The following is a 16,510-nucleotide window of genomic DNA, read 5'->3' as shown; positions in this document are numbered from 1 at the left end:
GAAGCAAGAATCGTCCACAACACAAGTGTCTAGGGCCCTGAGGAAGAGTGGTTCCACAGCTTTCTCACCTACCCCTGGATGCGTACGGAAGCTCATCAAGACAAGATCTAACGAATCTTGTGAGGATGAACTCCTGGTGGTATCAGAAGACAAGGCTAACACAACAGTGGTAGAAGTTCTGAATCCTGACTATGGTCCGGTTTCTACAGATAAATCTCCACCATTGTAAGGCCGCTTCGGCGGCACTTAAGGTTCTCCTGATGGCTGGGGGATTTTACGTGATTCCTATCCAGGAGCCATGGTTGGAATGGTTCGTGGACTAAGAATTCCGGGATTTGAACTACTCGAGGGTATGGGGAATGGCAGACACAGAGTCTGTATTCTTGCAAACAGTAGTCTACATTTTTTTTCGATTTAGAGATGGCGCCTTCAAATCTTAAGTCGATGGTTGAAGCCGCTTCTGTAGGGTAGAAGAGCCTCATTGTAGGAAGTGATGGTAATGCACATCACCAGATATGGAGAAGTTAGGATTTCAACGAAAGGGGCGAGCTGCTTATCGAATATATTATAAGATGCAATCTGGCGACTTGTAATAAAGAGTATAAACCGACCTTTATTACCAGGAATAGGCAGGAGGTACTAGTGGTAGAATATGCGACTGGGATGTGTTGGATGACCACAGCTTCTCGGATCATCGTTATATTAGTTTAAGCCTCGGAGAAAATACTGCAGAAGTGGTCCCTCGGCTAAACAACGGCGGATTGGGATATATCTCGGCACCAATTCTGCACGTCTATCCCTTGTAGACCAGAAAAGGAAGTGGAAACTGCGGACGATATAGACATAGTGGTCAAGCGAGTCACGAATGCCCTGCATGACTCGCAGCATGTCCTAGTGCCAAGCCAAGGGGCAAACAGCGACCGCCATGATGGACCCTAGGGCTGGTTCGTCTATTTAAGGACTGAAGAAAACTCGATTGGGACATCTATAAGGCTGAGCTAAGAAAATATAAGGGCGAGCTGAGAAAGGCTCAGAACAAATCCTGGGTAGAGCTCTGCAGCTCCGTGGAGGATACATCAGATGCCTCTAGGCTAAGGAAGATTCTGTCCTCGAGATCTATTACGGTTGGTTCTATTCAGACGTCACAGAATGTATGAACAATGTCTAGTGAGGCAACACTAGAACTAATCGTAAACACACATTACTCCGGAAACTCTCCAACGAACAACATGAATCTAGACGAGGTTGTCCCAGGAATGCATTCGCCGGAGATTATTGGGGAAATTGTGTTTGAGCCAAAAATCCTTTGGGCGACAAAAAGTCTCGACTCCTTTAAGATGCCAGGCCCTAATGTAAACACAGCTTGTAATTCAACCGGTGATACCGGTTGAATTATAAGCTGTGTCTGCTAGACTGGTCCCCTTGCTTAGGGGGATATATTCTGCTTGTATCAGCAGGTCATATATACCTGTGGGATGGAAGGACACGAAGGTCATTTCCATTCCGAAAGCAGAAAAGCCCTACCACATAAGGCGAAAAATGTTCGTCCTATTAATCTGTCATCCTTTATGCTGAAGACTCTTGAGAGGTTGATAGAAACATATCTTAGGGCAAAGATGCCTGGGTCGAGGTATAAATCCGTGCAAGACAGAAGTAGTTCTTTTCAGCAGGAGATACAAGCTGCCTGCAGTGGCACCTGTCTCCTTGGAAGGAAAGAATGTTCCATTTACAAAAAGCGCAAAATACTTGGGTGTTTTGCTGGACAGGAAATCCAACATTTTGGAAAGGGAAAGAAAAGCAACTTTTGCCGTATACACCTGCAAAAGAGCGATTGGCAAAAGTTGAGTTGGGTATATACTGCAGTTGTCAGACCTATAATGCTATATGGTGTTGTGGTCCGGTGGACGGCGCTTCAAAAATCCACCTACTGCTCAATACTTAACCGGATCCAAAGGATGGCTTGTTTGTGCATCACAGCCGCACTATGGATGATACCATCTGATGCACTAAATTTAATGCTACATCTTATGCCTCTGGACATTGTGGCTACCCAAATTGTAGCGACCACTGCCGTGAGATTAAGCGAGCTTTCTCATTGGTCATGTGGTAGCTACGGACACTGTGTTATCCTTAATAAAATATCCGATATTCCAGACAGTGTGGATTACACCCTACCTGAGCCGCTTTTTGATAAAAAGTACTCTGCGCTTTGGGTGTACTAAAAAGATATAGAACTGGTCATATCGAAAAGATTAGCCGACCACTGCAGTGTGTATCAAGCAGAGATCCTTGCAATTAAGGAAGTGGTGGAATGGCAAAGATTTAATGACATTACGACCATTGGCATAAATATTTTCTCAGAAAGCCAGGCAGCCATTAAATCCCTGGAGAAAGTATTTCTGCACACAAAAACTGCCCTCGATTGTCGCAGATCTCTCAACGGGATGGCTGAACAGTTCAAAATTCACGTGTTCTGGGTGCCGGGCTACAGAAATATCCCAGGGAATTGTAAAGCGAATGAGCTTGGGAGACTTGAACTACCCTGCACATCCCGGGGATTCTGGAATATGTGGGTTTGCCTCTAGCGACATGAAAGCTAAGTCATTCGTTTTCCTTCGGGCCTGGTGAAGGATGTCGCCTAATCTACACTTGAAGAGTTCTACCGCTTTGCTGTCATTGACTAGAACAGACGAGTCAGTCATTGTTTCCGTCATGACAGCTCACTATCTAATCGGAAAACATATTGACAGGCTGAAGGTTGCCAGCAACGACTTTTGCAGAAGCTGTGAGGACATCAAAGAAGAAGAGACTATAGAACACCTTCTCTGTGTGTGTCCCTGTCAGATTTAGCGGATGTGAACATTCGTAGTTATTGGGCTTTTTAAAGCGATCTGGATGGTTAAATGGTAGGAACAGGAAGGCATTTTCTTTTCCGGAGGTATCACAATGGACGAAAACGTCTAAGTGAGTCTGATGGCAGACTGGCACTTAAACCTAACCTAACCACTTACACTGACTGAAAACTTGGATGACATTAATTGCCTATACCTTTGGACACACGTGCGCGCTTCTGTCCTACTGGATGAAACCTGCAAGTTTATTTTTTGCCTCAAAACCTTTTATCTAAAAGAAAGCAAAAACAAAAAATTTTTTGATGAAGTTAAAAGATAAATAAAAATATTAAAAACTCTTGCTTTTCGCTATTACTTTTTAGAAACACTACAAAAATGTCAATGTTAACATAATACTTTTATGAAAATTCTTTCATAAAGTATGAGGGGATGTCCTACTGAATGAAATCTGCAAGTTTATTTTTTGCCTCAAAATCTATTATCTAAAAGAAAGCAATCACAATAATGTCTCGAAAATCGAATAAAATACTTACTTTAGGAGGGGATAACCACTACTATTTTTATTGTAAATGTGTCACATTTCCTCCCACTGTTGAATCTTAGCCTTATATATCCCACTTTTTGATTTAAAAGCAAGTTTGTATTAAGTGTACCATAAAATCTAAATAAACTCGGACAGTGTTTGAACCATTTGAGTTGTTTATAAAATACTAGCTGAACCGGGCCCGCCCCGCTGGGCTTTCTTTTACTTTATATGGAACAAAATTATCCGTTGAATATTTATTTTTTGTAATTTGAAATTTGTAATTTATTTATTTATTTTCGACAATTAAAGAGCTTTAAGTGAAATACCATGCTACGAAAATGGATTGTGTATATCGCTTGACTAACAGTATAAAAATATAAGTGCCTTTTTTGAATTCCATATGATTTTTATTGGACCATTCTAAAAAGACTATATTTCCGACCGATATTCTCATGACGTCCGATTTAGGAGTGTTTTCGGGGGTGAAGCGGTCCCCTAGACACTTGGCCCTGAAAAAAATATCAGCATCGTGCTCTTCTCTCAAATACCATTTATTCAAACGCAATAATTCCATTGGATTAAGTGGAGTTTATAGGATGAGGCGTCCACCAAAGGCTTGGCACCAAAATTGGTTATCAAATTAGTTTTCTAATCTCAAATACCTTTCATTTGAGCCACATATTGGCATGGCCGGCAAATTTTTACCATTTGGTGGGTTTTTGTGGAAAGAGCGGTGCCCAAAATATATGTTCCCCCAGTTGGATATTTGTATTGTACTCCCAGATACCTTTATTTGAGCCCCATATTGCGATGGTCAGTAAATAATTGCCGTTTGTGGTGTATTTTGGGAAAGGGGTAGACCCCAGAAAATTAGTCCCAATAGTGGGTATCAATTTAGTGCTCTACTCGCCAATACCTTTCATATGAGCCCCACATTGACATGGTAGTGGGGTGGTCCCCCAAACACTAAGCTCTAAAAAGATATCAGCATTGTGTTCTATTCTCATGCATCTATATATCATTTATTTGAAGCCCACATTGGCAAAAACTATCAATATCGAGCTAACTGTCTTGAAGACCCAAATTGTCTTGGTGAGCAAATACGTTCTATTTGGGGGTTGTTATGGTGGTGGGAAATCCCCTAGACAGTTGCTCCCGAATGTTGATATCAGCTTCGTGGTCTACTCTGAAATACTTTTCTTTTGAGCCCCATATTTCCATACTCGGCATACATGACCGGTTTGAGGGGGTTTTGGGGGATGGAGCGGCCACTCATTGACTTGACCTTGAAGGTATATATTATATTGGTGTTCTACTTTAAATACCTCTTATTTGAGCCCCATATTGCAATGGTCAGCAAATAACTTCCTACACGGGTGGTGTCATATTGATATCGAATTCGTGCTATACTCCCAAAGACCTTTCATTTGAGCCCCATATATTGAGCTGTGCTCGTAAATTTGTGCTCTGTGGGGATGTTTTTGGGAAGGGGCGGCCCCAAAACACTTGGTTCCACATTTGGATATCATATTCGTATTCTACACTAATATACCTTCTATTTGAGCCCCATATTGCGATGGTCAGTAAATAAGGGAGGGGCGGCCCCCCAACACTTGGTCGCATATTTTGATATCAGATTCTTATTCTACTCGTAAATACCATTCATTTGAGTCCCATATTGCCATGGTCGGTGAATATGTCCGATTTAGGAGTGTTTTGGGGTGGTTCCCAAACACTTAGTCTGACAATTGAATATCAGATACGTTTTCTAATCTTAAATACCTTTTATTTGAGTCCCATATTGTCGTGAGTGGTCTATATATATATTTGGTAAGTTTTGGGAGTGGGGCGCCCCCCCTAGATACCCCATCCGAAATTTGGATACCAAATTTCTGCTTTTAGGTTACTATAAGAGAGCACACAAAATTTGGCTTAAATCGCACCGCCCATTTCCGAGATCTGACGTTTCTGAAAATTAGGGTAAGGGGGAGGGTCCGAAATCCCCAAAAATGTAGTACCCTATTTTCAGCATGGGAACATTATGCACCATCTGTGAAAATTTTAAGAAAATCGGTTCATTCGTTTTCGAGTCTATAAGGAACACACAATCAAACAAAGAAACACAAATTGATTTTTATACCCTCCACCATAGGGTGGGGGTATACTAATTTCGTCATACTGTTTGTAACTCCTCGAAATATTAGTCTAAGACCCCATAAAGTATATATATTCTTAATCGTCATGATATTTTAAGTCGATCTAGCTATGTCCGTCCGTCCGTCTGGCTGTCGAAAGCACGCTAACTTTCGAACGAGTAAAGCTATCCACTTGAAATTTTGCTCAAATACTTCTTATAAGTGTAGGTCGGTCGGGATTGTAAATGGGGCATATCGGTCCATGTTTTGATATAGCTGCCATATAAACCGATCCGGGATCTTGACTTCTTGAGCCTAAAGAGGGCGCAATTATTATCCGATTTGGCTGAAATTTTACCAAACATATATTTAGACCAATCACGACAATATGGGACTCAAATGAAAGGTATTTAAAATAAGAAAACGCATCTGATATCCAATTGTCGAACCAAGTGCTAGGGGGACCACCCCAAGCCCCAAAACACCCCTAAATCGGCCATATTTACCAACCATGGCAATATGGAACTCAAATAATAGGTATTTGCGAGTAGAATACAAACCTGATATCCAAATGTGGGACCACGTTTCTGGGGGTCCACCCCTTCTCCAAAACACTCTCCAAACTGTACTTATTTACTGACCATGGGAATATGGGACTTAAATAAAAGGTATTTGAATTTAGAATTCGAATCTGATATGATATGGGACCAAGTGTTTAGTGGGCCGCCTCTCACCAAAAACACCCCCCGAAGGAGACAAAGGGGACAAAGTAAAGCACGACTTTGATATCAATATTCGGGAAAAGTGTCTATGGGGCCACCCCACCCCCACAACACCCAAATAGTAAGTATTTTCTGACTATTGCAATATGAGGCTCAAATAAGAGGGGTTTTAAAGTGGAACACGGATCCGATATATATTTTCAAGGCCAACTCACTGAGTGGCCGCCCATCCCCCAAAACACTCCCCAAGCCGGTCATGTTTGCCGACTATGGAAATATGGGACTCAAATTAAAGGTATGTGGGAGTAGACCACGTATCTGATATCAACATTAGGGGCCAACTGTCTAGCGGACGTCCCACCATCAGAACAACCCCCAAATAGGACGTATTTGCTCACCAAGGCAATTTGGGTCCAAAAGAGAGTGGAGCTAAATATTCATAGGCCAATACCCCAAACCGGACATATTTGCTGACTTTAGCAATAGGGAGTTTAAATGAGATTAGAAAACGAATTTGATATCCAATTTTGAGGGCAATGGCAATATGGGGTTCAAATAAATGATATATAGATATATGAGAATAGAGCACGTTGCTGATATATTTTCCGGGCTTAGTGTTTGGGGGACCACCCCAATCCCCAAAACACCCCTTAATCGGGAATATTTACCGACCATGTCCATGTGGAGCTTAAAGTAAAGGTATTGGGGGGTAGAGCAAGAATTGATACCCATTTTCGGGACCAATTTTCTGGGGGTCTACCCCTTTCCCAAAATACCCCACAAAGAGCATTTTTTTACAGACCATCGCAATATGGGGCTCAAATAAAGGTATTTGGGAGTAGAATGCGAATTTGATATCCAAATGTAGGACCATGTATTTAGGGCATCACCCCTTTCTCAAAACACCCCCAAAGGGAACAAATTTTTCGACCATGCCAATATGTGGCTCAAATGAAAAGTATTTGAGATTTGAAAACGAATTTAATAACCTATTTTGTGGTCATGTGTTTAGGGGACGCCTCATCCTTTAAACTCCTCTTATGCCAATGGCAATATGGGATTTAAATAAATGGTATTTGAGAGAAGAGCACGATGCTAATATTTTTTCAAGGCCAAGTACCTGGGGGACCACCTCTCCCCCGAAAACACCACTAAATCAGAAATCATGAGAATATCGGGCTGAAATGAAGTATTTTAAAAATGGAGTACACCTTACATCCAAACTTAAATTCGTAGACCAATAAAGATCATATGGGATTCAGATGAAGGCACTTATATTGTTAAACTCTTAGTTAAGTTAGCATGGTATTTCACTAAAAGATCTTCGAAAATAAATATTCCAAGGAAACTTTTGTTCCATATAAAGTAAAAGAAGGCGCAGCGGAGCGGACCCCGGTCAGTTAGTATAAGATAAAATTAGGAAAAAAAACTTTGATGACAACCCTCACTACGCTATGTAACTTGTACCAATGGCGTATTGTCTGCGATCAAACCCGTCTGTTGTCTGGCACTTTTTTTCAGTATTCAATAAAATCCTTAATTTTCCGATAATTTTCATGCTACGATTTCTTTTATGGCTGATGAATTTTTTGTTTTGTGTGTAAGGATACTGCCAGAATTTTAAATGTGTGGCTTTCTAATTAAAAATTTTAGACTATGGTATTAACAACTTCAAACCAAAACCTAATCGAAAATGTATTAGCTATACTGAAGAAGCGGTTGAAACTCTGAATGCTTCAAAAAATTAATTTGAAACTGAGTGTTATAACATTACGAGTCTGCATTTGTAAACGGACAGCCAATACGAATGGGAAGCATTGACACGTGCAAAAGTGGGTGCATTATATTATGCACTTATATTCATGGCACGATGTTCTCGCCGCTGTATTCAAAAAGGTCTTATCCTTTTTATAAAAATTATTTTTTTTAACAATTCCGGCTAATGAGTTCCCCGACTTCTTGCTTTGAGGGCCTGGCAAACCTTCCTGTGCATTGTTTTTATACCCTCCACCATAAGATGGGGGGTATACTAATTTCGTCATTCTGTTTGTAACTACTCAAAATATTCGTCTGAGACCCCATAAAGTATATATATTCTTGATCGTCGTGACATTTTATGTCGATCTAGCCATGTCCGTCCGTCTGTCCGTCCGTCCGTTCGTCCGTCCGTCTGTCTGTCGAAAGCACGCTAACTTCCGAAGGAGTAAAGCTAGCCGCTTGAAATTTTGCACAAATACTTCTTATTAGTGTAGGTCGGTTCGTATTGTAAATGGGCCATATCGGTCCATGTTTTGATATAGCTGCCATATAAACCGATCTTGGGTCTTGACTTCTTGAGCCTCTAGAGTGCGCAATTCTTATCCGATTGGAATGAAATTTTGCACGACGTGTTTTGTTATAATATCCAACAACTGCGCCAAGTATAGTTCAAATCGGTTCATAACCTGATATAGCTGCCATATAAACCGATCTTGGGTCTTGACTTCTTGAGCCTCTAGCCTGCGCAATTCTTATCCGATCAGAATGAAATTTTGCACGATGTGCTTTGTTATTATATCCAACAACTGTGCCAAGTATGATTCAAATCGGTCCATAACCTGATATAGCTGCCATATAAACCGATCTTGGGTCTTGACTTCTTGAGCCTCTTGAGGGCGCAATTTTTATCCGAATGGAATGGAATTTCGCACGACGTATTTTGTTATGATACCCAAAAACTGAGCCAAGTATGGTTTAAATCGGTCCATAACCTGGTATAGCTGCCATATAAACCGATCTTGGGTCTTGACTTCTTGAGCCTCTAGAGGGCACAATTCTTATCCGATTTGAATGAATTTTTGCACGATGTATTTCGTTATGATATCCAACATTTGTGCCAAGTATGGTTCAAATCGGTTCATAACCTTATATAGCTGTCATATAAACAGATCTGGGGATTTGACTTCTTGAGCTTCTAGAGGCCGCAATTCCTATCCGATTTGGCTGAAATTTAGCATGACGTATTTTATTTTTACTTTCAACAACTGTGTCAAATAAGGTTCAAATCGGTTCATAACCTGATATAGCTGCCATATAAACCTATCTGGGATCTTGACTTCTTGACCCCTAGAGATCGCAATTATTATCCGATATGCCTGAAATTTTGTGCGACGGATCCTCTCATGACCATCAACAAACGTGTTTAATATGGTCTGAATCGGTCTATAGCCCGATACAGATCCCATATAAATCGATCTCTCTATTTTATTTCGAGAGCCCCAATGGGCGCAATTCTTATACGAATTGGCTGAAATTTTACACAGGTCTCCAACATATAATTTAATTGTGGTCCGAACCGGACCATATCTTGATATCGTTTTAATAGCAGAGCAACTCTTTTCTTATATCCTTTTTTGCCTAAGAAGAGATGCCGGGAAAAGAACTCGACAAATGCGATCCATGGTGGAGGGTATAGAAGATTCGGCCCGGCCGAACTTAGCACGCTTTTACTTGTTTATGATAATTTCATGTTTCATTGATATACCAATATTTTGTGTTTCTTTCTAGATAATTGTATCACATTACTCTGGTTGGTTAGAGATCTATTGAATGACGAAAGTATTCTCTACAAAAAGGTACCTCGTTCTCTTCGAAAAATGAGTATGTATTGTATTCAATGGTTTGTTTATCATGTTTCACAATTCACTGACCTTAGATATTTGTTAAGCTCTGAAGAAGAAAATAATGAATTGATTATTAACTGACACCATGCAACAAAAGTCTTCGAACGAACGACATTGTAATTAAAAAATTATATGTTTACATTTCGTGGAAACGAAATGAATGTTTAGATTTTACTAATAGAAAGCTTTATGGAGACCATATTCAAATTAGAAATTGAAAAGACTGGGATGTTAAATTTTTTTAAGTTGAAAAATTATAACGTATGTAGACTACTGTTAGTGTAGTTGGTAGTGCATAAAATGACATTGTTGATGGTGGGGATTAATAATGTCGGTAAGGTTGAAAAGAGGGTGCGTATATTATTCTGCCTCACGCCACTATGAACACATACCTAAGCCCGGATCGCCCGGATTTGCGCCTACAGGACCGAAAAAAAATCTCAGGCAATGTGGAGCCCTCGGCCCAATCTGTGCTCCAGCTTTGATCCATCCGTGTAGCATGAACTTTTAGATGTCAATACAAAGTCCCGTCAATCCCAAACTGTAGCAGCAGTTCCCAGGTGTCGTCTCAGGTATCCGATCGGAAACCTCTTTCATTCCTTCCAGTTTTCCTATCGTCGCCTCGACTATACAGTTATAGAGTGACCTGTTCCAATCCCCTATCCATTCTGCCACCGTCCCATAGCCGCAGTGGCTCCCTGTATGTCTATGGGTCGGATATCTAGAATAGTCTCCTGTGCCCAAGTGGCCGTGGTTCTCATCGCCCCGCCTATGCACACATCATGTTTTCTAAACTTGCTGTATTATCGTTACGTTGCACTATATCTCCACCGCACCAAACTACCGAGGCGAAAGTAAGTATTGGTCTAATCACGCATCACATGTAGAGCCAGTGGACTTTCCTCGAATTTAGGGCCCAATAGTGCTCAACTTCTGTGAACCTTCTTGGTACGCTCCCCAATGTGGCACTTAAATTCAGTTTCCTGTCCAAGAACACTTCTGAGTTTTGACCTTGTCAGACATCGAAATTGTTCTGTTAAGGGAACGTGGCGCGTCTATTTCGCCCACATTCGTCTTTCTCGTGAACAGGCAGTTTTCAGTCTTCTCTGGGTTAACATCTCCAAATGAGCATCTGTAATTGATTATTTATGGTGGTCACCCATAAGAGTGGCGATAAAATACCCCCGACGGCTTGCCCTGTGCCACTTTCTCCCTTATATGTATGTCATTGGACCCACAATCTATCCGCCTGTTCCTTAGCATATGGTTTATCCTGTCTCTGACCACTCGGTTCAGACGGTACTGGTCTAAGGATTGGATCAGTGTGTCGGTCCGGATTTCGAATTTTGCCCAGTTAGTTTTCAACTTATTACGGAAACTTATCTGATTCGGCGCTGGTCATCTAGGTGTTCTTCGTCTTCGTAGAGGCAAAAAGGAGTGCTGCACTTCCCTATTTTGTACAAATTTATCCTAGAATATTCGAACCCGGACAGCATTTGCGTTTTATAATTGTTGTATCCCCATATCTCCTATACACAAATTTCTTGATATTTATGATCAGTTTCATGGTCCATTTCCCGTATGCTTCGTTCTCTCACCGTATGGCAGATGCTTTCTTGCCGTATCTTCTCTTATTTCATTTCTGGTTCAATGTTGTTCACTCTAGCTTTTAGCGTTTCTCGGCATGGAGGTTTAGCGCTGCTATTATCCGCAAAATGCATAAGGCATCCAAATTGTAGGCATAAAGTTTGGTTTTTCAACATAATTTCGAAGTAGGCGCAAAACAGGGCAACAGTTTGTCTATAGAGAATGTTTCACCGAAATTTAGTTTTATCAAAAATTTATCTTTTGAAAAATAATTTAAAAATATTTTGTCTTTAGAAAAAATTTAATTAAAATTTTAATAAAAAAAAAATTAAATTATGTGTTTAAAAAATAATTCCCGGCGGGCCTGGCCCAGCCTGAAGTTTAAAATTTGTCTAAGAAAAAATTTTAGGAAAATGTTGTTTGGGACAGATAGTCATAATTAAAAGAATTAAAAAATGCTTATGAAAAATTTTATTGCATTTGCATATCCCCACCCATTGGCGACGTCCCTAACTGCTATATAGACCGATTTCTCCATTTTAAAGTTTTCGTCCCATAAAAGGAACATTTATTGACCGTTGTTGCGAAATTTGGGACAGTAAGTTGTGTAAGGCCCTTCGGCATCCTTCTTCAATTTGTCCCAAAACGGTCCAGATTTGGATATAGCTGCCATATAGACCGATCTCTCGATTTAAAGTCTTGGGCCTATAAACGGAGCATTTATAATCCAATTTCGCTGAAATTTGACATCCATATCGTATATGGTTCAGATCGGTCAATATTTGGATATAGCTACCAAAACGACCATTTTTTCTACAAAATTAAACAATGACTTGTACTTATAAGACCACTCAATGTCTGTGCCGAGTTTAGTCCAAATCGGACCAATTTTCGATATAGCTGCTATGGGGGCATAAATTATGCATTTTCAACGGGTTATGACGAAAGGTGATTCACAAATAAACCCGAGGTGGTAGGTATCCAAAGTTCGGCCCGGCCGCTTGTACTTTTTATACCCTCCACCGATGGATGGGGGCATACTAACTTTGCGATTCCGTTTGTAACACCTCGAAATTTTTGTGTAAGACCCAATAAAGTTTATAAATACTTGGTAACCATGGCATTTTAAATTGATCTAGCCATGTCCGTTCGTCTATGGAAAACACGCTAACTTTCGAAGGAGTAAAGCTAGCTGCTTGAAATTTGCACTAATAATTTCTATAAGTGTAGGTCGGTGGGGATTGTAAATGGGCCATACCTGCGCACGTTTAGATATAGCTCCCATATAAACCGATCTCCCGATTTTACTTCTTGAGCCTCTAGTGAGCGCAACTCATATCCGCTTTGGCTTAAATTTTGCACAATGACTTCTACCAACGTGCAAACCAAATATGGCCAACGTCGATTCATATGGAATGTTCGTGGACAAATTTGCATTTATTGAAAATTTACATCCTCGTTTATTCTACAAATACATCGTCAACATAAATTTTTTCACATTGGCGTATTTTAATAGTTTTCTTTTATAGGTCTAGATTTTTTGGAAAACTTATCAAGCGACTACGAAAATGCCTTGGTCCTGGCTGGTTTCGGAAAATTTCATTTCATGTTACTAGTGATATGCGGTTTGATTTATTTAAATACCGCTATAGGTGTAACTATACTATCATTTGTTCTTCCTTCGGCCACATGTGATTTTTTCATGACATCTGAGGATAAGGGTTGGCTTTCAGCATCTCCAATGCTTGGAATGTTAATCGGTTCCTATTTTTGGGGTTGTCTTGCTGATACCAAAGGCCGTAAAATTGTGCTCGTAGCAACCCTTATTGCCGATGGGGTTTGCGGCCTGTTGTCATCGATGGCTCCGTACTATATAATATTTTTATGTATGCGCTTCATAAATGGATTTAAGTGAGTATAATCGCTACATCATGTATATTAATGTAATAATATTTTGAGAGTAATGTTTGGATATTTCATTGTATTTTGACAAAAAATGAGATCCCGAATTTTGTTGTTCTTCAGAAAGTGTGTTTTCTATCTCATAAGAAAATGTTTATTTATACGTGAACGTCCTTTTTGTGCCAGCGACATATGAAAAGTGTTTCCAAATCGAAAAATCTGGGATATAATTCTAAAACGGATCGACATGAAACTTAACATAGTCAATAGTCAATATTTATTAGGGAACCCTACAAGGGTCCATAGGCTGATTCATGTGGCTTGACTGTTGGTCACCTCGGGCATGTCAAACTTTGAATTGCTTGCCATATAAGCATTCACGGGCTGATCGACTCGATGCTTTTTTATAAGATAAAAAACTAGTAAATGCCTACAAAAAAATATGCGAACACTTCTGGAATATCCCAATGGTTTATGAGATATTTGAATTATAGTTGCCCAAAAAGTAATTGCGGATTTTTCATATAGTCGGAGTTGACAAATTTTTTCACAGCTTGTGACTCTGTAATTGCATTCTTTCTTCTGTCAGTTATCAGCTATTACTTTTAGCTTGCTTTAGAAAAAAGTGTAAAAAAAGTATAGTTGATTAAAGTTCATTCTAAGTTTTATTAAAAATGCATTTACTTTCTTATAAAAAAACCGCAATTACTTTTTGGGCAACCCAATAACAAATTTTACGAAAATGATAAATTGATAATTTGTGAACCCTTTCCAAATTAATTTACACCATTCATAGGTTATTCTTCAAGTTTAAAAAAATTTTTCTTTTCTAATAAAAGTTATTCGCTTCATAATCTTCCATTTCCGTAAAAAATCAAAATTTAGCATTTTGTGTGAAAAGGCAACATCATTATTTACTTCATAACTTTAGATTTTTTTCAGCAGGTGTTATCATCATTTTTATATCTTAAAGAAAACCGTAAAAAAATCCTCTCAAATTTCTCAAATCGCTTAGCACCGGTTTCCATATTTTAACACATTCAAGTGCGTCTACTAACTAAATATAGAAGATTTCTACATCGTAGCTTGGCTATGTGAGAAATAGCAAGTGTACTTAAAAGGTTTGGCGAAATTCGGAGCACTTTGCGTCAGATTTGCATATCATTCTTTCTTGTTTCAATTTAAGAACAATTTTATCTATAAACTAAAAGAAAATTATGACGTCTCCCTATTTAATCCAAATTTATAGCTCCTTAAAGTAACAACTACTTTTTAAAAATATGTATAAACTAAATGCACGAATAGCAATCGAAAAATATGTAGCTGCAATACGATCATTAGATCATCCCATGCTATATTGAAAGGGTATTCTATGGCTACCCGAGTAAAACAAGTTAATATGGTCAGATTCAATTATGGCATCAGATATAATTGAATCCGAAAAATGGTTATATATATTTGGATCTAATTGTATCAAATTATATCTAATTGGAAACAATCTGATACAATTTGATACAATTGTATGATCCAATTGCATCAAAATTGGATTTCGATTTTTTCCCAGATATAAATAGATCCAATTATATATAATAGTATCTAATTGGATTTTACATTAAAAAAATTGCTGTTCTTTTTTTTTTGTTTAATTACATCTAAATTTTGTTGTTTTTAATTAAACTCTTTTTTACCATATTTCCATACAAGTGCGTCTTTACTTTTTGCCTACAGTGGGGTTTGAACGTGGGTCCTCTCGTTTGCATGTCAGATGCTCTACCAACTCAGCCAACCACTTGTTTATAATGTGCGTGGCTAAAGGAAAACAAATACAATTGGTTAATTTTTAGAACAAATAGCATCGTATTTTGCTCTTGCCAATGCTCATTTTGGTTATGAATTTGAGTTTACTCTTACTCTTTGTGTATAGGTTACACCCACACCCAACATATCGTTCATGTGCATAGTATTACTTTACTTACTTTAATTGGCTATGACGGAACATTTGCTCCACCGGCCGAACGATGAATAGCGTTCCAAGCTCCTCGATCTTTTGCGCTCATTCTAAAATCTCTGATCATCCATCGGGCTTTTGGTCTTCCCGGTTAGCGTGTGCCACCGTGTTTGCCTTCAAAAACCTTGCCTTATTTGCTGGAGCTTCTTCATCCGTTCTGACAACATGACCTAGCCAACGCAGCCGTAGTATTTTGAGGCGTGTAACTATGCTATCGTCGTCACACAGCTCATAAAGCTCGTGATTCATACGACGTCTATATTCTCCATTAACGCAAACTGGTCCATATATTTTACGAAGTTACTGACTATCTTAAAGTTGTGGTTCCCAACTATCTCCATTTTCTCTATCTGCTCGGTTGTACAAGGCGTTTTGGGAGTAGAAACCATCCTTTTACTGCCAGACTTATTACACTGACTCTCTTTCGAGTCTTTAAAAGGCAGCAGTTACTACTTCCGGTCGATGTTGTCGGCATAGGCGAGTAGCATGTGTTCTCTTGTGATTAGTGTGTCATATCTATTTACATCTGCATCTCGTATAATCGTCTCCAGTAGGATATTAAAGAGATCACACGATAAGCTGTCTCCTTGTCTGAAACCTCGTTTGGTTCGGAGAGATCCTTTTTTATTCTTACTGAGGAACTCGTATCAGCAAGTGTTATCCTACAGAATCTTATTAGTTTTGCAGGGATGCCAAACTCAGACATGGCTTAAAATACCTTTGCACGTAAAGTGGTACCGAAAGCGGCTTTTTAGTCAACAAAGAGAGGGTAGGTGTTGATTTGTCCTTCTAGGGTCTTTTCCAGGATTTGACGTAGTGCGAATATCTGGTCCAGGGTGTATTTACCAGGTCCAAAGCCGCATTGATAGGGACCAATTATCTCATAGACTTTAGGTTTTAATCTTTCACACAGTACGCTCCAGAGTATCTTGTATGCGATGGGGAGAAGACATTCCTCCGTAGTTATGTACTGGTATGCTGAGGTTCCAATAATCGAGTATGCGTTTTTCTAGCCAGATTGCGCAGATAAGCTGATGCATATGCCTTATCAGCGTGTCACCTCGGGTCTTAAAAAGTCAGCGGGCAACTCGTTGGCTCCTACTGCCTTGTTATTCT

General features: G+C 39.4%; 1 protein-coding gene across 1 annotated transcript in view; it reads left to right on the top strand.

Moving 5' to 3' along the window:
• LOC106094291 (synaptic vesicle glycoprotein 2C) overlaps window positions 1-16,510 on the top strand; it is a 177,662-nt gene that overhangs the window by 18,032 nt on the left and 143,120 nt on the right. Inside the window, exons 2-3 of the mRNA XM_059363491.1 lie at window positions 9,782-9,874; window positions 13,014-13,395. Of these exons, the coding sequence (XP_059219474.1) occupies window positions 9,871-9,874; window positions 13,014-13,395 (386 nt within the window). The 5' untranslated portion in view covers window positions 9,782-9,870. The remainder of the gene's footprint in view (window positions 1-9,781; window positions 9,875-13,013; window positions 13,396-16,510) is intronic.

Source organism: Stomoxys calcitrans, chromosome 2 (genome assembly GCF_963082655.1).
Source record: "Stomoxys calcitrans chromosome 2, idStoCalc2.1, whole genome shotgun sequence".
Taxonomy (NCBI): Eukaryota; Metazoa; Arthropoda; class Insecta; order Diptera; family Muscidae; genus Stomoxys; species Stomoxys calcitrans.
This window is presented reverse-complemented; position numbering and strand designations above follow the sequence as displayed.